The sequence below is a fragment of the Stomoxys calcitrans genome, chromosome 1, assembly GCF_963082655.1.
Source record: "Stomoxys calcitrans chromosome 1, idStoCalc2.1, whole genome shotgun sequence".
Classification (NCBI taxonomy): Eukaryota; Metazoa; Arthropoda; class Insecta; order Diptera; family Muscidae; genus Stomoxys; species Stomoxys calcitrans.
The window spans coordinates 190357165-190380603 of NC_081552.1; the positions used below are offsets into that span (position 1 = coordinate 190357165).

A 23439-nucleotide genomic window follows, 5' to 3' on the forward strand; every position below is an offset into this window, starting at 1 on the left:
ACATACAGCCCCATATAAAAATTTAACGCATTAATTGTTGTTTTGAGCCTCTAGAAGACTTAAAACCGATCCCTCGATTTAAATTCATCAACCCCCAAAAATCTCAATTTTTCTGATTTTGGCCCAAGTTCCACGCAAGCCAAAATTAGAGCGTTTTACTTGCCATAATACTAAGAATGCGTTTTTTTTGGCTTTTAATTGCATTTTTAGGCCACAATTTTAAACCACCTACCACTTTGGAAAAGGTTATATGTTATGTATAGTCACCACCCTCTTTCACGTTGGCATTTCAATGTTTTATAGGCATCTTTTTGTGAGTCTTCCATGGCAATGGTAAAATGGTAAAAAAAAAAATCATTATTGACGATAATAACATCAACAGAGCATTGAAACTGTTGATAAAGTTAATCGACCAGTGTTTGATAAGCGTTTTGCGCTCTTAGCAAAACAGAAATGGAGGGGAAGAAAACAAACAAACAAAGAAAAAAGGAGAAAAATTGATAAATAAAAAAACTATATCAATATTTTCATTAAAGAAAATTAAACTCGTGTTACTTTATGACACGACACGAGAGAATGAATTAAGAGTTCTAATTTTAAAAAACCACAGTATTTAGGAGGTGTGCGGGGGCTGCAGACACAATGTCTTTACAATACACAGGGAGAAAAGGAAAGACGGCAGAGAATTAAAAAAAAAACAAGAAGTAAAATAGAAAGATCGGTTTATATGGGAACTGTGTCAGGCTATAGACCGATTCGGACCATATTTGTCATGTATGTTGAAGGTCATGGGAGAAGCCGTTGTACAAAATCGGATAATAATTACGCCCTCTGGAGGCTCAAGAAGTCGGTTTATATGGCAGCTATATCGATTGGAACCATTTTTGGCACAGTTGTTATAAGTCATAACAAAACACGTCATGCGTATTTTCAGCCAAATCGGATAAGAATTGTGCCCTCTAGTGGCTCAAGAAGTCAAGATTCAAGATCGGTTTATATGGCAGCTATATCAGGTTATGAACCGATTTACACTATACTAAGCACAGTTGTTGGAAGTCATAACAAAATACGTCGTGCAAAATTTCAGCCAAATCGAATAAGATTTGTGGCCTCTAGTGGCTTAAGAAGTCAAGATCCAAGATCGGTTTATATGGCAGCTATATCTAAGCATGGACCGATATGGCCCATTTACAATCCCAACCCACCTACACTTATAAGAAGTATTTGTGCAAAATTTCAAGCGGCTAGCTCGAAACTTAGCGTGTTTTCGACAGACAGATAGGACGGACGGACGGACAGACGGACGGACGGACAGACGGACGGACGGACAGACGAACTGACATGGCTAGATCGACTTAAAGTGTCATAAAGATTAAGAACATATATAGTTTTTGGGGTCTTAGATGAATATTCCGAATAGTTACAAACAGAATGACGAAATTAATATACCCCCATCGTATGGTGGAAGGTATAAAAATAGTTGAATATTTTTGTTAATACTTTGCCTTTTTTTTTTTTTTTTCAGGTCGTTAATAGCAGCAGCAGTAGTACAACGACACGTGTCGAAAAGAAATCACGCTTACATCACATAACCTCATCGTCGTCCACCTCCTCCTCCACCTCAACAGAAATGAAAGCGGCAGCATTGAAACGCGATATGAGTGAATTCAAGAATTCCATGTCAGAGATCAATGATTTGGCGCTAGGCCGTAATGTATCACCCGCCCTTACTGGTTCCACGGGAACCCTCAGTCATCATCAGCCACCCTCCATTAACGATCTCAGTATAAACAGTTCAGATGCCATAAATAAACTTAAGAAAAAGTAAGTACATCATGCTTTAAAGAAAAACATGTAAAAAGGCTTTAAGTTTGGCTGGGCCGAACTTTGAATAACCACCACCTCGGATATATATAAACATTTCATTAAAATCCGGTTAACAATTCACTATTCTAAACCCATAGCAGATATAAAGAAGTACAGTAGGATCTAGACCAAACTCGCCACAATGCACTGTTCAAAATTTCAGCAAAATCTGGTAAAAAAGGAGTCTTATATGGGTTCAAGACTGAAAATCGGGAGATCTATACATACATATAGCAGCTATATCCAAACATGATCCGATCTACACCGTAGTCGGGATTGATTTGTTGGGGTATAAAATAGCTCACTCTACTTAATTTAAGCAAAATCGGGTAATAAATACGCCATTTATGGGTGAAAGATCTTCAGACGGTAGATCGGTCTATATGGGGCCTATACCCAAAAATGCAAATTGCAAATTTTACCCATGAACATTCCACTAAGGAACAGGAGCAAACTTCTCACATATCAATGAGTGCAGTCCGATTCAAGTTTTAAGCTCAATGATAAGGGGCCTCCTTTTTATAGACGAGTCCGAACGGTGTGCCACAGTGCGACTCCTCTTTGTAGCGAAGTTTTACATGGCCTAGTACCTCACAAAAGTGTTTTCTGATGGTCTTGCCAGGATTCGAACCTAGTACCTCACAAAAATGTTTTCTGATGGTCTTGCCAGGATTCGAACCCAGGCGTTAAGCGTCATTGACGGACATGCTAATCTCTGCGCTACGGTGGCCACCAAATATACTCCGATCTAAACCATGCTCGACATGAACGTCGAAGGGCCGAACATAGCTCACTGTGTTATATTTCAGCGAAAGTGGACAATAAATGCGGCTATTAATGGTCTGAGACCTTAAATCGGGAGATTGGTCTATATGGGAGCTATCTTTTATATATGTTTGTCGGTTGAACCGATTACCTTGAAATTTGTAGAAATTGTGTAGGTTGGTCTGAAAGGAAACATAGGCTATATATATTTTTTTATATCAGAAATCGGGAGATCGGATAATAAATGCGCTTTTATGGGCCTATGACCTTAAATCGAAAAAAACGGTATATATGGAATATAACCCAATCTTGCCCATAATCCTTACTAATTTCGAAAAGCCTTACACAACTCATTGTGCTAAATTTAAGCGAAAACTTTTAATAAATACGTCATTTATGGGCTTAAAACCTTAAATTGGAAGATCCGTATAGATGGCAGCTATATCCAAATATAGACCGATCTGGGACGCATTAAACATGGATGTTGAGGGTCCTAACACAACTCACTGTCCCATATTTCAGCGAACTCGGTTAAAAATAAGTGGTATTAATGGGCTTAGTAACTTAAATCGGCAAATCGCTTTATGGTCAGGCAGTCGAAAACCAATCTCAGTCCCTGGGTCCTTAATGTGGACCCAAAGGCCCCTCTGTCCTCTAGCTTTCATCCATCCATGTAGCATGGAATTCTAGAAGTCCTTGGGCTCATTCACGCGATCATCATAGAAGTCGTGTTGTGAGGCCTAACACAACTCACTGTCCCACGTTTCAGCGAACTCGGATAAAAAAGTGGCTTTAATGGACTTGGGAACTTAAATCGGCAAATCGGTGTATCGTCAGGCAGTCGAAAACTAATCTCAGTCCCTGGGTCCTCAATGTGGACCCACAGGTTCACTTTGTCCTCTAGCTTTCATCCATCCATGTAGTATGAAAGTTTTGCAGTCCTTAGACATGCTTTTTCAGCGATAAGTGACGTCACGTTCCGCGAAAAACTTGGGCACAGGACCTTTGCCACCCTGCAACCTACAGTTACCAGGACACACCTAATTCACACCATCATCGTAGAAGGCGTGCATCCAATCAAGAAGCTCACACAGGAGAGAGGTCACTGATTCCGTGGCACAATCTGCGCTGAGTTTTCGGCTCGCCTAACTGTTCACATGTATCGTGACAGTCTGACCTTTAGACCCACAAAGACCTTTGCCTGAAAGAGTTTACACCCAGATTCCATGGATTTCAATGAAGACTCCTACCTGCTTCCTTCTTCAACCAATTTATACCCAACCATATATTCAGAAGGTCCGGGGAAGAGCGGGATACCTTCAGTTCAGACATCCTTTTTCGGGAAAACGATATCCAACCAGTTGAAAAGGAAAGACTTTCTTGGTATGTTATCGGTCGTGCCGCATATAGCATACCGCTACACCGTATCTCCATCCCCCAAAAGATTGCCCAAAGTTGAAGGAGCGCAACGTAATTGACTCCTTCAGTTTTAGGGTGATCTTTGTTGCCACGCACTCAACATGCAGGTGAACAGGCCTAAGATCGAAAACGTCGAATAAGAAAGCCTTCTCAAGACACTTCAAAAATCAGTAGCACCCAATACCTTCACAATCAATCTGGGTAAGGCACATTTGTCCGAAGGCCTATGCCACACCAGGCATTCATAGGGGAGTATCCGCCCAACAACCGCAGCAAACATCCAAACATGATCTTTCCCCGACATTTATTCTCCTACTTGGTTTCTGTTCAAGGATCAAACCCAAGTACTTGGCCTCTGGAGAGAACGGCATCTTTACCCCATCTAAGACAGGTCGCTTGAAAACACTTAGCTTTCCTCTGCTAGTGAAAATTACCAGCTCATCTTTTCTGGGAATTATGACAAGCCTGTTGGCCCTCGCCCATCCAGACAGCTTTCTCAATGCCTACTGATCGAGGTTGCGTAGGCAACCTCCGAATCCCATTGAGAACAAGAAGCCACATAAGACGGGATGAACCACTTTTTGAGGAGTCCCTCTGGTCACAGTCTTGCTAATCAAGCCCTCCGCCAATGATGCTTTATCAACACATCTCCCGGCCTTTCAGCATCTTATAATCCCTCCTTGAGGTGTTCCTAGGCTGACCCATCTTTTTAGATCCACAGATCCCAAGCCTGCCGTAATGCATCCTTTTGTAAGTAAGTTATTAAAAAACTTTCTTAGAGTAGAGTTGATGCCTAGAAACTCCAACTCCTTCATGATTGACGTCAGTCTTACCTTATTGAAGGACCTTCCATGTCAAGAAATGCTACCATTGTATATTCCTTGACAGCGAGAGAATCCTCAATGTAGACGACCAGGTCGTGAATGACTGTTTCAGTGGATTTGTCTTTACTTTATGCATGTGGCTGCCGCGACAGGCGATCTCCCGGGAACTTTGCCCTATGATATGTTTCTATCACCCTCTCAAGAGTCTTCAGCATAAAAGATGACAGACTAATAGAACGAACATCTTTCGCCTTCATGTGGTAGGGCTTCCCTGCTTTCGAAATGAAAATGACCTTCGTGTCCCTCCATTCCACTGGTATATAGACATCCTGACATAAGCAGAGTATATCTCCCTAAGCCAGGGAACATGTCTATCAGACACAGCTTGTAATTCAACCGGTGATACATCATCAGGGCCTGGCGACATCATCAGGGAGTCGAAACTTCTTATTGCCCAAAGGATTTTCAGTTCAGAAACAATTTCGCTAATAACCTCCGACGAATGCATACCTGTGGCACCCTCCTCTGACTATACAATGCAAATTTGCCCATAAACATTCCATTAAGGAACTGGGGCGAACTTCTCACATATCAATGAGTGCAGTCCGATTCAATTTTAAGCTCAATGATAAGGGACCTCCTTTTGATAACCGAGTCCGAACGACGTGCCGCAGAGCGACACCTCTTTGGGGAGAAGTTTTTAAATGGCAAAGTACTTCACAAGTGTCGCCCGAATTAGGAGGGGATAACCACCGTTGAAAAATATTCTGATGTTCCCGCCAGGATTCGAACCCAGGCGTTCAGCGTCATAGGCGGACATGCTAACCTCTGCGCTACGGTGGCCTCTGACATTACAGCTAAATCGGTTACTAATTTTCCCTTCTAAATTCTGAAGAAGTTTCATCGGGCTATCGGTTTATTTGGCAGCTATATGACAATAACGACAGATTGATATCACACATGGTGTGTCTATCTTGCAAACTGTACTAAGTACATGTTTTTTTATTACTTTATTTTTCAGATTACGCTCCTCTTTGGAAAACATAGTGGATGGTAATTCCGAACCCCATATCACATTTCCCGACGACAGCGATGATAATGATATGAATTTAAATATGGATTTAGTTAAGGCCTCCAATCAATTATCCACAAATGGTCTGAGTGGTTCCAAAGGCACTCTGGTCGATACAGTGAAATTCGAAGAGAAACGCACAAAAACAGAATCGAAAACAAAAGTTATCACCGATGGCTTCAGTTCGGAACAGGCGACCAGTAATTTGGCCGAAAGTAAACGCCTTCAAACCGGTGACATTGACTATCAACAGGCCAAGGCGGCGGCAGCGTCACGCAATCGCATGGAAATGGATGGTGTTAAAACAGAGGAAAATGCCGCTGTAATACATGTAAGTACCACTTTGCAAGATGATATAAATTTGAATTGTCACAAATGCCACAAGAACATAGTTCCGGCATAGTTGATTTCGTTGATGGAGTTTGTATGCCATCATGACATCATTGATACAAAAATCTTAATCCTTGAATATGTAATTCATCCTTGATGAGAAAGACAAAGTTTGGCGCATTTGTCTTTGAAAAGTTTTTTTTTTTTTTGAAGGAAACGTTTGGAGCGTTTGTCCTTGGGAAGTTACTTCAATTCCGAATGGTTCATCTTAATATGGATGAAAAATTATTTCATAAAAAGAGAAAGTAAATTCCACATACATAAAACCAAAATATTTGGTATTTTTTTATGGCTCATTCCCTTTGAATTTGCCATCAAAATTACCCCTCCATTCTTTTGTTGTACTATTTCTTATATTCTCAACTTGATAAATGAAAAAGCCTTCAGTGTGACGTCATCTGACATAGCAAAATATTTTGTAGCCTTTAGATGTTTATTCCAATTCTTCATCACTTGATAATATTATAAGGGGATTTTTTGCTTTGATACGAGTTTATCAAACGAAAACTTGTTCACTTTTGCCTATTCATTCACTTCACTGCTTGATGTCTTTTCTTATAATTCACCACAGCCAGAGAGTGTGATAATTGGCAGTACGTAGGTTTTATTCCCCATGGGGGTTATCTTGGCGGTTATTGAGGATAATCACCTTATGCTGGCAATGTCAATACGAGTAGATACTTGGAATTGCTTGTTGCAATTTTATTTTCACTTTTATAAAAAATTTGAATTTTTTCACTGATTTTTCAGAGGATATTAAAAAGCGTGCTAAGTTCGACCGCGTCAAATCTTATACACCCTCCACCGCATTTGTCAAGTTCTTCAAATGTATATGAGCTATATCAAGTTATTGACCGGTATGGACCGTATTTGTCATGCCGTACAAGTCATGGAAAAATATCGCTTCGAAAATTTCAGGCAAATTCAGTAATATTTGCGTCCTCAAGAGGCTCAGAAAGTCAAATTGGTAGATCGGTTTATTTGGCAGCTATATCAGATTCTTTTTCTTTTACTTTAACCTTAATTGGCTATGACAGAATATTTGTTCCACTAGAATATTCTAAAATCTCTGACACCAAGTTTCGAGGTGTCTCCCACCACTTGATCTTTCCATCGGGCTTTTGGTCTTCCCGGTTTGCGTGTATCACGGTGTTTGGCTTCAAAAGACTTCTTTGCTGGAGCTTCTTCATCCATTCTGACAACATGACCTAGCCAACGCAGCCGTTGTAGTTTGATGCATGTAACTATGCTATCGTCGTCATACAGCTCGTGGTCCATACGTCGCCTATATTCTCCGTTAACGCAAACTGGTGCATATATTTTACGAAGAATCTTTCTCTCAAATACTCCAAGCACTGCCTCATCTGCTTTCACAAGTACCCATGCTTCAGAACCATATAACAGCGCGTGTCTTGTATAGTGTAAGCTTCGTCTGTCGAGAGGTGGCCTTGTTTCTAAACTGCTTTGGACTAAGTCCAAAGTAGCATCTGTTTGCCAGCATTATTCTTCACTTTATCTCAAAACTGGTGTCATTCGTTTCGGTTACAGCGGTGCCGAGGTAGATAAAGTTACTGACTACCTCAAAGTTGTAGTTCCCAACTTTCTCCACTTTCTTTATCTGCTCGGTTGTGCAAGGCTTTTTGTGAGTTGAAACCATCCATTTCGTCTTATCTTCATTTACTGCCAGACCCATTTTCACTGACTCTCTTTCGATTCTTTCAAAGGCTGCAGTCACGACTTCCGGTGACCGACCTATGATATCGATATCGTCGGCATAGGCAAGTACCATGTGCTCTCTTGTGATTAGTGTGCCATATCTATTCACATCTGCATTTCGTATGATCTTCTCCAGCAGGATGTTAAATATATCACACGATCGGCTGTCTCCTTGTCTGAAACCTCGTTTGGTATTAAATGGTTCGTAGAGATTCTTTCCTATACTTACTGAGGAACGCGTATCAGCAAGTGTCATCCTGCAGAGTTTTATTAACTTTGCAGGGATACCATACTCAGACATGGCTTGAAATACCTTTGAACGTAAAAGAGGATCGAAAGCGGCTTTGTAGTCAACAGAGAGTCGGTAGGTGTTGATTTGTCCTTCTCGGGTCTTTTCCAGGATTTGGCGCAGTGTGAATATCTGGATTTACCAGGCCTAAAGCCGCATTGATAGGGACCAATTATCTCACTGACTTTAGGTTTTAATCTTTCACACAGTACGCTCGAGAGTATCTTGTATGCGATGGGGAGAAAACTTATTCCTCTGTAGTTGGCACATTCCGTCTTGTCTCCTTTCTTGTGTACGGGACATAGTATGCTGAGGTTCTAATCAGCGGGTATGCATTCTTCTAGCCAGATTTCGCAAATAAGCTGATGCATACGCCTTATCAGCGTGTCGCCTACGTTCTTAAATAGTTCAGCGGGTAACCTGTCGGCTCCTACTGCCTTGTTGTTCTTTAGTCGGGTCACTGCTACTTGAACCTCATTCTGACTAGGAGGTAAACATTCTATACCATCATCAGGGATTGGTTCTGCGGTATCCTCTTCGCCGCCAACGTCGGACACTAGCAGTTGGTTAAAATGTTCTTTCCATATCCTCAGCACGCTATCTGTGTCAGTTACCAGATTTCCTTCTTTGTCTCTGCAGGAGGATGTGCCTGCACCAAAGTTGGGTCAATCGAGTGGAGTGTGCCGCTGCCATTTGTTGTGTTTGCAGCTTTTCAATGTCCAGCTTCCGTGCAGTGTCAGATCGTACTTTCCTCGCCATGTTCAAACGGGTGCGAACCTTTGCTGAATTATCAGATTATGAATCGATTTAGATCATACTTAGCACAGTTGTTGAAAGTCATAACAAAACACTTCGCACAAAGTTTTAGCCAAATCGTATAACGATTGCGCCCTCTAGAAGCTCAAGAGGTCATATTGGGAGATCGGTTTATATGGCAGCTATATCAGGTTATAGACAGATTTGGACCATACTTGGCACAATTGTTGGAAGTCCTACCAAAGGGACATGTGTAAAATTTCAGCCAAATCGGATAACGATTGCGCCCTCTAGCGGCTCAAGATGTTTAATCGGGAGATCGTTTTATATGGCAGCTATATCAGGATTTGGACAGATTTAGACTACTCTTGGCTCAGTTGTTGGAAGTTCTACCAAAAGGACATGTGCAAAATTTCAGACAAATTGGATAACAATTGCGCCATCTAGAGACTAAAGAAGTCTAATCGCGAGATCGTTTTATATGGCAGCTATATCATGTTATAAACAGATTTAGACCATACTTGGCACAGTTGTTGGAAGTCATAACAAAACACATCACACAAATATTCAGCCAAATCGGATAAGAATTGCGCCCTCTAGAGGCTAAAGAAGTCTAATCGTGAGATCGGTTTATATAACAGCTATATCAGTGTATGAACTGATTTAGGCCATACTTGACACAGTTGTTGAAAGTCATAACAAAACACCTCACGCAAAATCGGATAACGATTGCGCCCTCTAGAGGCTCAAGAAGTCTTGTCGCGAAATCGGTTTATATGGCAGCTATATCAGGTTATAGACAATTGAACATAGTCGGAATGTGGGTAGCGTTGTATTGCGCTATCGTTATCGTTCGTCTTTTTACACAGTTGGCACAGTTGTTGAGAGTCATGCCAAAACGTTATGAGCAAAATTTAATCCAAATCGAATAAGAAATGCGCCCTCTAGAAGCTCAAGAAGTCTAACCGGAAGATCGTTTTTCGCCCGAACCATTTGTATATCGAATCGTCTTCCTGCAAATGTCTTTCCCTCCCACATTGACGTTCAGAAATCTAAGACGAATATCAATAAACACTACTCCATCTTTCACCGGTTCAAATCTTAACTTTCCTAATTGCCAACGAAATGCACTGCAAATATAGGGGACATCCCCTAAAAAAAAATATTACTCGATTTGCCAGAAATATTAGAGGTGGTGTTTTTCTATGACTGGTGTTTTTCTATTTGAAAAAGTCATTCAAAGAACTTGACAAATGCGATCCGTGGTGGAGGGAATATAAGATTCGGCCCGGCCGAACTTTGCTCACTTTTACTTGTTTCTGATCTTTTTGCTAGAATTTTTTATACCCTCCACCATAGAATGGGGGTATACTAATTTCGTCATTCTGTTTGTAACACCTCGAAATATGCGTCTGAGACCCCATATATTCTTGATCGTCATGTCATTTTAAGTCGATCTAGCCGTGCCCGTCCATCTGTCCGTCCGGCACAAAAACTTTTTATTAGTGTAGGTCGGATGGGATTGCAAATGGGCCAAATCGGTCCATGTTTTGATATAGCTGCCATATAAACCGATCTTGGGTCTTGACTTCTTGAACCTCTAGAGGAAGCGATTCTCGTCCGATTTGACTGAAATTTTGCACGTAGTATTTTGGTGTGACTTCCAACAACTATGCTAAGTATGATTCAAATCGGTTCATAATCTGGTATAGCTGTCATATAAACTGATCATGGATCTTGACTTCTTGAGCCTCTAGAGGGCGCATTTCTCGTCCGATTTGATTGAAATTTTGCACGTGGTGTTTTGGTATCACTTCCAACAACTGTGCTAAGTATGGCGCAAATCGCCATATTAACCAATCTGGGATCTTGACTTCTTGAGCCTCTAGAGGACGCAATTCTCATCCGATTTGGAAGAAATTTTGTACAACGACTACTCTCATGACCTTCAATATACGTGTCTAATATGGTCTGAATCGATCAATAGCTTGCTTCTTGAGCCCCTACAAGGTGCAACTCTTATCCTAATGAACTGAAATTTTGCCCAATGACTTCTACAATGTTCAGCATTCATTTATGGTCCGAATCGGACAATAATTTGTTTCTAATGTTTTCGCCGGCATTCGAAGCCAGTAGTTCAGCGTCATAGGCGGACATGCTCTGCACTATGGTGGCCTGCAACAATTTGAAGAATCATAATTCGTTCATATTTATAAGCCACCCCTGTACTACTACTACTAAATTTCCCATGAACATTCCACTAAGGAACAGGGGATATTTCTTTCATATCAATGAGTGCAGTTCGATTAAAGTTTAAGCTCAATGATAAGAGGCCTACTTTCCGGGTCCGAACGGCATGCCCCATAGCGAAGTTTTAACTTGGCAGGATTCCCCACAAATTTAGCCACCATCGCTGAAAATGTTTCCGACGTTCATGCCGGGATTTGAAATCAGGCATTTGGCGTCATAGTTGGGCAAGCTAACCTCTGCGCCACGGTGGTCTCCAGCCACTCCTGTAATCGAATTTCGTACAACCGTTCCTTATTACTAAACTGAATTAGACTTTCGTCCTATTAATTTCCCCCAAATTTAATATCCCTGAACGATTCTTGGAAAAAGGCAAAAAAAAAAAAACACACAAAGAAAATATTGACTAACTTTAAATACATTATCATGGTAGGACTGGCCAAAGAAGCCCATTGTCATTATGCCACTGGTGTGGTTGCCTGACTGGCTGTCTGCCTGCCTGCCTGCGTTTGTTATCATCAAAAGAATTTTCAAAAGGGTGTGTTTATGCTGCTTTGGTAAAGCGACAGCAAAGCTCAAACAAAATCGTTAGGAGTGTGGAGTTAGCTTTTGTGTGTGTCGTCACTGACACTGGCGTTGTTGAATCACAAAAATCTCGCTGTAACACGCAACACCCAATGCTTGGGCGGAACAGTTGCTAATTCAGTGTTCTCGAGTTCATAACAATAGGGCGAAGGTCCCGGGCGATTAAAACGCGACGCAACACGCTAACAACAAAGGTCCTTGCGTGTTGGCACAGTTTTCATTTTCACCAAAAAAAAACAAGAAAATCGAAGGAAAAAAACCAAACTGAACAAGTTAACAAACACAAAAGGACATAAATAACAAAGGCGGTGACATCAAGGACATTCTAACGAGAGTAAAATATTCGAACTAAGCAAAAACTACATTCTATCGGAAAAAAAATCCTTGAAAGGCAGTGAATTAAAAAATATTTTGTACGCTTTGCAGTCGTATAGAAAAAAATGTATAAACTATAAAAAAAAAACTGCAAAGTGAACATTAAGAAATCAAAGACTTAAAACATGCTGTGAAGCCACAAACATAAAATTCCTACATGTTTATTGATTTTATTTGCACTTCTTTTAACCTTAGTGGCTGCCCACAACCACTGCTGTCTCGCCCAAAAGTTTGTTCTACGACTTTGTTTGGTGTTTTGTTTTTTTTTTTTGCTTGTCCTTCTTTCACATGTCGAAGTTCGTGGATTCGTTGCTAAGGATTCGTCTGGGGTTATTATCCCTTTGCTTTTGGCCACTTGTTTCAGTAGCTCGCATGTAGTTCGCTAGTCCAGTGTATCGCAATTGATTTTATTGCTGTCGTCGTCGGCAATGTTCTTCCTTCCCAGACTTTGTGTCGTGGGACAAAGGACATCGTCTGTACTTGGAGCTCCGGCAATTGTTACACCACCAACGCTGGTATACCAATTCTCAAAGCATCAACGTCACAAATCGGTATTTGGAAAAATTAAGGTAATATATGTATAAATGTTTGAAGGACATGGATACCGATAAAAAAAAAACCATTGTACACATTAAGCGAATTATAATTGAAACCCATTTTATGAAGCTTTTGTCCACAATACATCCCTCCATTGAAATTTGTACACAGTGAAATAGATATTATCAGTGATAATAAAAGAGAAGCTATAAAATAAGAATTAATTTTGATCAAGACAATGGTGAATTATTACAAAAAGGGTTGCTAGGGACCCCTTTGTGTCATTGTGGCATATGGGAAAACGAGTTAACGAAAATATTCAACCGCTAAATGTGGATATTTAAATGTGTTATTCGGTTAAGATAAAAAAGTGTGCTAAAATATTGGATGGATATTGAATGCATTTTCTGCAAACCTAATGTAAATACCAATTCTGGCTAATGATTAATATGACTGCTGCACAGTGGTTTTAAATCCATAAATCCTGGAAATCCACTTTTCAGCCTTACCTAAGGTGGACCTATGGACATACCCCTAACCCACTAATCGGCTTGTTGTGCGCTCTAAATACAAAAAAAGCAACCTCAACAAAGAAACTTTAAGTTAGGAATTCCATGCTACTTACAAAATCCTTAATTGTTTTCCACGCCCCTGGTATTGTGTGCCCACCTAAATAAAAAAAGCAAATTTTCCCATGAACATTCCATTAAAGAACTGGGGCAAACTTCTCACAAATCAATGAGTGCTTTCCGATTAAATTTTAAGCTCAATGATAAGGAAGCTCCTGTTTATAGCCGAGTCCGAACGGCATGCCGCAGAGCGACACCTCTTTGGAGAGAAGATTTTAGAACGCAAAATACCTCACAATGTCGCCAGCATTAGGAGGGCATAACCATCGCTGGCAAACTTTCTGATGTTCCTGCCAGGATTCGAACCTTAGCGTTCAGCGTCACAGGCGGACCTGTTACCTTACCGGTTCCTTTTAGCCTCGAAAGCCGGGCAATGCTCCAACGTCTCACCATCTTCCCCTCATGGCCCACACAAGCTATCACTTGCCACAGCGATTTCGCATAAGTGCTCTAGTAGTCCTATGTGTCCCGTTATGATATCAAGAGCTATATTGACTTCTGCCTTACTTCCCTTAAATAATAGCTTCGTCCTCTCACGATCCCGATCACCCCATAGGATTTTCGCCATCCTGCCAACTGTTTCGCTATACCACAGTGTTACATGCGTATTCGGGTTAAGCATGTTTATTGACGGCAATCCCTTGAACTTCAATGGCAAATCGTCTGCCCTTTCATTCCCCCTTAAACCTAGATTCTGTCAGTTCAAGACGGTGCCGCTGGCAGCAGTGCCTCGCACTCGACTTTAAGTGTCGTCTCTGGTATCCGATCGGAAAACTCTTCCATTCCTTCCAGGTTTCCTCTCGTCGCCTGCCCCCATCCCATATCCATTCTCCCATGGCCTTGAGATTCATAGCCGCAGAGGCTGCCTCACACTTAATTTGAATGTTAATGGATCGGATATCTAGAATAGTCTCCAGCGCCCTAGTGGGCGTGGTCCTTATGCATTCCGTGATCGCACGGATCCCCGCAAGACCGAATTATGGTCAGGCAGTCTAAAGCAGATCTCAGTCCTTGGGTTCTCAATGTAGACCCCAGGGCCACTCTGTCCTCTAGCTTTGATCCATACTTGTAACATGATCTTCCAGATGGCAATACTAGAGTTACGTCAATCCAAGACTGTGCTGATGGCAGCTAGTTTCTCGCATTCGACTTCAAGGTTCATCTCAGGTATCCGTTCAGAAACCTCTTCCCTTCCTTCCAGGTTTCCTATGGTCGCCTCGATTATACCGCTATGGTATGAGCTGCTCCCATCCTCAATCCATTCTCCCATCGCCCCATAAGTCCCATAACCGCAGTGGCTGCCTCATATTTAATCTGTATGTCAATGGGTCGGATATCTAGAATAGTCTCCAGCGCCCCAGTGGGCGTAGTCCTCATCGCTCCGTCTATGCCAACATGTTCTCTGATCCTGATGTATGGTCCTGATGTTGCACTTTTTATGCATAGCAGTCCACCAAACTACGGATGCGTAAGTAAGTATTGGTCTAATCATGCTCCTATAGAGCTAGTGGACTATCCTCGAATTCAGGCACCTACGGCCCGTCTACATAGTGCCCAACATCTGTGAGCCCTCTCAATATGCTCCTGAATGTGACACTTCCAATTCAGTTTCCTGTCCAAGAGCACACCTAAGTATTTGACTTTGTCAGATATCGAAATCGTTTTATTGAGGCAAGGTGGTGCATCAAATTGGCCAAATTGGCCAAAAGTCTTTGCTGGCAACCTTCAGTCTGTCAGCATGTTTTCCGATTAGACAGTGACCTGTTATGGCGGACACAATGACTGAGACGTCTTTTCTAGCCAATGACAGCAAAGCGGTAGACATCTTCAAGTCTTGATTAGGCCACATAGATTTGGAATGCTCACAGCCCCCTCTTTGTGATCATCTATCATTCGTTGTCCTTCGGGCCTGGTCCTGAAAACTTAGCTTACATGTCGCTAGAGGCATACCCGCAGATTCCAGTGTCCCTGGAGGTTGTTAGGTAGTTCCTAGTCTCGCAAGCTCGTCTGCTTTAGAATTCCCTGGGATATCTCTGTCGCCCGGCACCCAGAACAGGTGAATTTTGAACCGTTCAGCCATCTTGTAGAGAGATCTGCGACAGTCGAGAGCGGTTTTTGTGTTCAGATATACGTTATCCAGGCTGCCTGGCTGTCTGAGAAGATATTTGTGCCAATCATCGTAATGACATTATATCTGGATCTCCGCTTGATACACACTGCAGTGGTCGGGTAACCTTTTCGATATGACCAGCTCTAGATGTTTAGAGTACACCCCAAATGGTCGTTTAGTTTGGAACCATCCGTATAGAAGTCTATGTAACTTCTGTTACCAGGGATATCGTAGTTCCAATCGGTTTTATCAGGAATAGTGGTACAGTAATTTTTATCAAAAAGCGACTCAGCTAAGGTATCAAGGATAACACAGTGTCCATAGCCGCCACATAACCAAAGAGAAAGCACTCTTAACCTCACGTCAGTGGTCGCTGCAATTTGGTTAGCCACAATGTCCAGAGGCATAAGATGTAGCATTAAATTCAGTGTATCAGATGGTGTCGTCCTTAGTGCGTCTGTGATGCACAAACAAGGCATACTTTGGATCCGGCTGATTATTTAGCAGTAGGCGGACTTTTGAACCGCCGTCCACCAGACCACAACACCATATAGCATTATATGGCTGACAATTGCAGTATATTCCTAATGCATGACACGCAGTCTAAACCCCTAAACTTTTGACAATACAAAATGTTGGATTTGAAGTTCAAATTCCTGTCCAGCAAAATACCCAGATATTTAGCGCTTTCTCTCTTTCCAAGGAGATAGGTTCCACTGTAGGCAACTCCTGCTGAAAAGAACTACTCATGTCTTGGACGGATTTACACCTAGACCACATTCGGTAGCCCACTTTGCTGTTGCACGTAGAGCTTCCTGAAGTATATCTCTTAGAGTGTTGGGAAACTTTCTCCTAACCGCAATTGCCACGTCATCAGCATACGTGACCACTTTTACATATTTTTCTTCCAGATACAATAATATATTGTTAATGGCTATATTCCAAAGTAGAGGAGACAGTACACCTCCTTGAGGCGTTCCTCTGCTGACCCATCTTTTTAGATCCACAGATCTCAAGCCTGCCGTAATGCATCTTTTAGTAAGTATGTTGTTTATAAACTTCCTTACGGTAGAGATGATGCCTAGAAACTCCAACTTCTTCATGATTGACATCGGTTTTACATTATTGAAAGCACCTTCAATGTCAAAAAATGCTACAAATGCTGTATATTCCTTGACAGCGAGAGAAACCTAATTGTAGCCGACTAGGTCGTGTTTCAGTGGATTTGCCTTTACTATATGCATGCTGCTGCCGCGACAGGCGATCTTCAGGGCTATTTGCCCTATGATATGTTTCTATCAACCTCTCAAGAGTCTTCAGCATAAAGGATGACAGAATGAAAATGGCCTTGGTGTCCCCCATCCCCCACGTACCTATAACAAGCAGAGTATATCTCCTTGAACCAAAGAACCAGTCTATCAGACACAGCTTTTAATTCAACCTGTGATACATCATCAGGGCCTGGCGACTTAAAGAAGTCGAGACTTTTTATCGCCCAAAGGATTTTCGGCTCAGATCCAATTTCCCTAATAACCTCCGACGAATGCATACCAGTGGCAACCTCTTCTAGCGCCACGTTGTCCGTTGCAGAATTTCCCGGGAAATGTGTATCAGCGAGTAGTTCTAGTATTTCCTCACTAGACATTGTCCATACATTCTCTGGCTTCTGAATATACCCCACTGTAATGGGTCTAGTGGACAGAATCTTCTTTAGCCTAGATGCCTCAGATGTATCCTCCACGGAGCTGCAAAGTTCCACACAGGGTTTGTTCTAAGCTTTTCTCTGGTGGCATACAAAATTTCAACCATCTTCGAGATCTGCAGTTTTTGAAAATTGTGGTGAAGATGATATCCGCCTTCTTGCGGATATCACAAAATAGGCTAAACCGGTGGGCGAAACTCCACTATCTGTATCTACAAATTACAAATTTTGAACATTCCACTAAGTCAGAACAGGGTGTAACTTCTCACATATCAATGAGTGCAGTCCGATTCAAGTTTATAGCCGAGCCCGAACGGCGTGCCGCAGTGCGACACATCTTTGGAGAGAAGTTTTACATGGCATAGTACCTCACAAATGTTGCTAGCATTAGGAGGGGAAAACCACCGCTGCAAATTTTTTCTGATGGTCTCGCCAGGATTCGAATCCAGGCTTTCAGTGTCGTAGGCAGTCATGCTAACCTCTGCTCTACGTCGGTCTCCATCTGTATCTACTATCACTATCTGTATCTATTATCACTATCTGTATCTACTATCATGAAAATCGATTCAGTAAATTTGCCAGGAAGATGGCAAAAGGTTATCGAACAAAATGGCAATTATATATTTGATTAAAGTTCATTCTAAGTTTTATTAAAAATGCATTTACTTTCTTTTAAAAAATCCGCAATTACTTTTTAGGCAACCCAATATACTATCGATATTTTAGTTTTTATCTTAATATCGATTGATATTTTCCCTATCGATACTATCGGCAAAACTAATTTTTTTTGGCAATATTTAACAAAACTATGCGATACGACACTGAATATATTTTTAACGTTACATTGCACCTATAGAGGGCGCAATTTTCATCCTATTCCGCTATATTCATCCTATTTGGCTTCCAACTGATTTTATTAAATTTGGGTTTTCTCGGTCTGTGCATTGATATTGCTTCTATATAAATCGATCTCCTGATTTTTATACCTAGCACCGTAGGATGGGGGTATACTAATCTAGTCATTCCGTTTGTAACACCTCGAAATATTGATCTAGGACCCCATAAAGTATATATATTCTTGATGGTCTCGACATTCTGATTCGATCTAGCCATGTCCGTCCGTCTGTCCGTCTGTCGAAATCACGATAGCGGTCGAACGCAATGTAAGTCGTTGGGGATTGCAAATGGGCCATATCGGTTCAGATTTGGATATAGCTCCCATATAAACCGATCACCCGATGTAACTTTTTGAGCCCCTGAAAACCTCAATTTTCACCTGATTTGGCTGAAATTTTTAACATATTATTCTGTTATGACTTCCAGCGACTGTGCCAAGTACGGTTCAAATCGGTCTATAACCTGGTACAGCTCCTATATAGACCGATCTTCCGATTTGACTTCTTGAGCCCCTGGAAGCCGCCGTTTTTGTCCGATTTGGTTGAAATTTTGCACATAGTGTTCTGTTATGACTTTCAACAATTGTGTCAATTACGGTCCACATCGGTTAAGAACATGATATAGCTCCCATATAAACCGATCTCCCGATTTGACTTCTTGGGCCTCTGGAAGTCTTAATTTTCATCCGATTTGGCTGAAATTTTGCATGTAGTGTTTTGTTATGACTTCCAACAACTGTGCCAATTACGGTCCACATCGGTTGAGAACATGACATAGCTCCCATATAAACCGATCTCCCGATTTGACTTTTTGAGCTCCTGGAAGCCTCAATTGTTGTCCGATTTGACTGAAATTTTGCAAGTAACGTTCTGTTATGACTTTCAACAATTGTGCTAAGTAGGTTTCGAATCGGTCTATAACCTGGTACAGCTCCCAAATAAACCGATCGCCCGATTTGACTTCTTGGGCCTCTGAAAGTCGGATGAAAATCCGATTTGGCTGAAACTTTGCAAGTTGTGTTCTGTTATGAATTCCAACTATTGTGCAAATAGCTCTACAACCTGATATAGACGGTTCAGCCGTTTTTGGGTCTATTCGGAACAAACAAACAAACAAAGCGTAGCACTTTCATTTTTATATGATAGATTTTCTACCTCACCTAATCTAAGGTACAAAAAAAATCGAATAAAACGGTTCCCCCAGCTGGGATATCCCACAAAATATGGGAACCCTCAACCTCAGTCAAGGTTATACAAACAAAAGTTTGGCCTTGGAGCTCCAAAACTTTTAGTGGTTTCGCTGCTTCCAATCTACCAAATTCTCTGTTGTACTGTGAAATTTTTTAATTTGTTAGTTTACAAAATCTCGAATGCCATTCTCGATGGCACTTTAGTTGAATTTTTCCAAAGTCACTCCTTGGTATTTCTCTTTTAAGCCATTTTAGCCATTTTTTGTTTTCGTCTCAAACAACTAATCCAATAATCCGAGCCAAGTCAATGAGAATATATGTTGCAAAGTAAACATGAATATATAGATATCTTAAGATTTATATTTGATAAAAAGTAATTTAAGGCACCTTAAATCACAATGCCAAAGGCGAACAATAAAGGAAAACCACACAAGTATCGCCCGGCACAACGACAGGTATGCAAACAAAAACAAAAACGAAATAAGCCCAGAACATGGCACTTATAATTGGATAATGGCCAAAGAAAACACAATAAAATGTGATCACCGAAGAAATCCACCGCTGTAGGAATCCATCTAGAAAACCACAAAAAAAAGAGAACCCCACAGGTATTCCTCCATTCACACTTGGTGTATCGATCTACACCGACCACCTCATGACAATTGGTATATATCCAAGCAGATTTCGACAACTACTACACGATTCGAGACAAGGTGGAAGATCCCCCCATACATTCTTTTGTATGTTTTTTTTTCTGTTGACATCATTTGTTTTAAAATAAATTTGAAATTTAAAACAAAAAGATAGACACAGTGGTGACAGCAGCTGAGCAAATAATAATGATGGGTCCAACCCCCTCTCCTATAATGTTTGGAGGGGAAGAGAACCAGGTATCTAAAACTCCACTGTTTGTTGAGATAAGACACCAAATGTTGCTGTACGTTGAAATAAAAAGGTTTGAAATTCCCACATACCTTTTCGATATATCAGTATTGAAGAGACTTTGCAATATTAATGTACAGTTTTGTTGTTTCAACGTAATATTTGATTATATAGAGAAGAAATCACAACAACACATACTTTAGTGTCATCTACTTAATGCAAGAAAATAAATATGGTGAGATTGTTCTTATTTGTAGTATTACAATATTTCAATTTTCTGTATTGCTGTCTATCGCATAGCTGTTAGTATTGCCGATGTTCAAATATTTCACCGAAACTTAGTTTGGTGCAGAATGTTGTACAATTTGCATCGTATTGTGGCCCATAATAGATTTAAAAGCTTGTCGCTGGAGCAAGATGATAAGAAATTGTCTTGATATCAAGACAAAACCATGGTGATCCTTTAGGAGGAGAAGCCCCAGCACCATATGTGGATCATATGAAAAGTTTTCGTATGAAGAATAATGAATCTGTTCTAAAAAGTGGGACGTTGTCACCAAACGGACATATATAGCGGATGCTATTTGGAAATCAGATGTATGAGTAGAGTATGAATCTGACTTTAGAACCAGGTCCAAAATCTGGTTGCCACCCCATGCCCAAAAAATCCTTAAGCGGTAATGAAGACTGATCGGAACGATTATCGACTCACATAAAGTTAATTGGCTGTGGAGTATGCATCTGATATTAAAAATTCAGTTTAAATATCTGAGAGCCGACCCACATCTCAATAACCTCTGCAGAAGACTGATGCAAATGAGGTCCATTTGAGAGTACCTACTAGAAGATTTGATTTGTAAAACCCAATCTCTGATTCGCCATACTTGAGGACAGGTTGTGCGCAATTCTTATAGAATATAGCTGAAATTTGAATGCTGCTTTGGACATACTCCATGTGAAGTATGGCGTATATTGAGATTTAGGTTGAATGGGTAGCCTACCATAAAGGTTTGACCCATTGTGATACCCCAACGAGAAAGAAAATCTAGATGAAAAGTAAAGTGAAAGAGTGAGTACCCATATCAGACCTAGAGTGAAGAAGTGAAGATTTACAAGAAAGAGAGAAGGAATCAAGCATCTTCCCGATCGGAATACTGGTCCACGCCCAGCAGAGTGTCCACTTGGAGTATGTCAATCAGTGGATCTCATCGTGACCCTAGTCGAAGCCGTCCAGTCTTATTTACATGTATGGGATGTCATCCCAAACACATACTTTTAGATCGGAGAAAATTCGCCCCTATAGACCAGGACATGAGAAAGTATTCTGGGATGACATCCCAAACAAACATCTTCTAGATCGGCCAGATCGAAGAAAACTCGCCCCCATAGACCAGGAAATGAGAAATTATTCTATAGTCTCCTCCTCATCCTTATCAAGACAGCTTACACAACAACCATTATGCGGGATTTTCATGTGCGCAGCCATAATGACACAATGCCCGGTTATAACCCCTTAAATAGTGCTCAGTGGTCTCTTGTCTATGGTCATTAGTTCATTCATCCTTCTTCGGTCGATGGTGGGCCAGAGTGTGCTGGCAGTTTGGTATCCTCAACTTGCCTGCGACTCTGCACTGGCCATTGCCTCAGTAATTCCGGTGAACGATTCTCTGGCCGTTGAGGAGCACTACTTGACATATTCGTTCGCCTTTTCATTTTCCAGAATACCATCGTCTCCGGGAACCCAAGTTAGCAGTGTAGTTTATTCCGAGATTCCAAATACTCCGTAGAGCATTTTGATACCATCCTTCCCAAATGCAAGACCTTAAGCGCCACCATACTTTCCACATACATTCTGAGTTGCGAAATCGGTAAATCCATTTCCAGGCTATTATAATGGCACAGACGGCACTGGTGAAAGACCGTACACTTGCTCTGTAGACACACTGACATGCCGGTATCGTGTATAGATTCCAAATCCATCACTGAATCCATCTTGGAGTCATCTGTAAAGACTAAGGTCTCATCCTCTTCAAACACTGTATCCGTCTGCTACTAATCTTTTCCAGGAAAGTGAATCGAATTGCATTGGCACAGACCTCTGGTGAATGACCGTACACTCGTGCGGCAGACTCACTAACATGCCGATATCGGGTGCAGACTCCCAAACACGTCACTGAAGACATATGTAAAGGCCAAGGTCTTATCATTAAACACTGCATCAGTCTCCCACTACTCTTTTCTAGGAAAATGAATCCTGAGAAACTATACTGAATATACTGAACTATACTCAGTGCCAGATAGTCTAAGACTTTGTTCAGTCTACCCACCGCATATAAAGTATTCAGAATTAAACTGTGACAGTGTCCATTCTCTTTCAGCATGCTGAGTTACCACAACCTAACCTCAATAGGTTGCCTATCCCGCACAACCTCCAGACCCGTCTGCGATCTGAAACTTAACATTGCCGTGATTCCGGTGCAGTACAGTCTTTGCACCTTCTGGTACCATCCTGTAACGTGTCCTCTTTTCCATAGCCTTCCACCTCTTACCATATGTCAGCACTGGTCTCTCGTGCACTCAGCTCAGTTAACTATCTTTTGACTAACTTCTTACTTCCTGCCAAACAACCTGCTTCGGGAATACAAGGCGCCCAGTGATTTTCGACTTCTTTTCTATTCCTTTCCCTGTACAGTTTCGAATCCAGGACTAGGTCCAGATATTTAGCCAGCTAAACTTTTCGTGATGACGATAAACACCACATAAAACGGTTCCAATCCGTGTGATGTTCATAGTCATCCGGTGCCAGGAATAGGATGACGTCGTCCGCATATGCGATCAGCTTGACGCCATCCCCATTGAGATCAAATACGACTTCGACAATCATTTAATAATCAAAATATCGAAAAATCTTTTAATATATATAGGGAGTATAGAGACATAAGTTCGGTCGGGCCTCCAGCTCCGACAATACATCTTTTGTAAGCACATAGCAACCTCGAAATCTGGTAATAAATACGCCTTTTATAGTCCCAACACCTTAAATCGAATGATCGGTATATATGGCAGCTACCTCCAAATATAGACCGATAATGACCATATTGAGTAAGGATATCGAAGGGTATTACATAGCTCACAAGAACTTAAATTGGAAGATCGGCATATATGGCAGCTACATCTATATAGGCCGAA

At 41.3% G+C, this 23439-nt stretch overlaps 1 protein-coding gene across 10 annotated transcripts in view; it reads left to right on the top strand.

Annotated features, from left to right (window-relative positions):
* Positions 1–23439, top strand: part of LOC106083973 (NAD(+) hydrolase sarm1) — a 254351-nt gene that overhangs the window by 193667 nt on the left and 37245 nt on the right. For all 10 annotated transcript variants that reach the window (XM_059361119.1, XM_059361120.1, XM_059361121.1 and 7 more), the window contains 2 exons: positions 1526–1824; positions 5896–6277. In XM_059361119.1, the coding sequence (XP_059217102.1) occupies positions 1526–1824; positions 5896–6277 (681 nt within the window). The remainder of the gene's footprint in view (positions 1–1525; positions 1825–5895; positions 6278–23439) is intronic.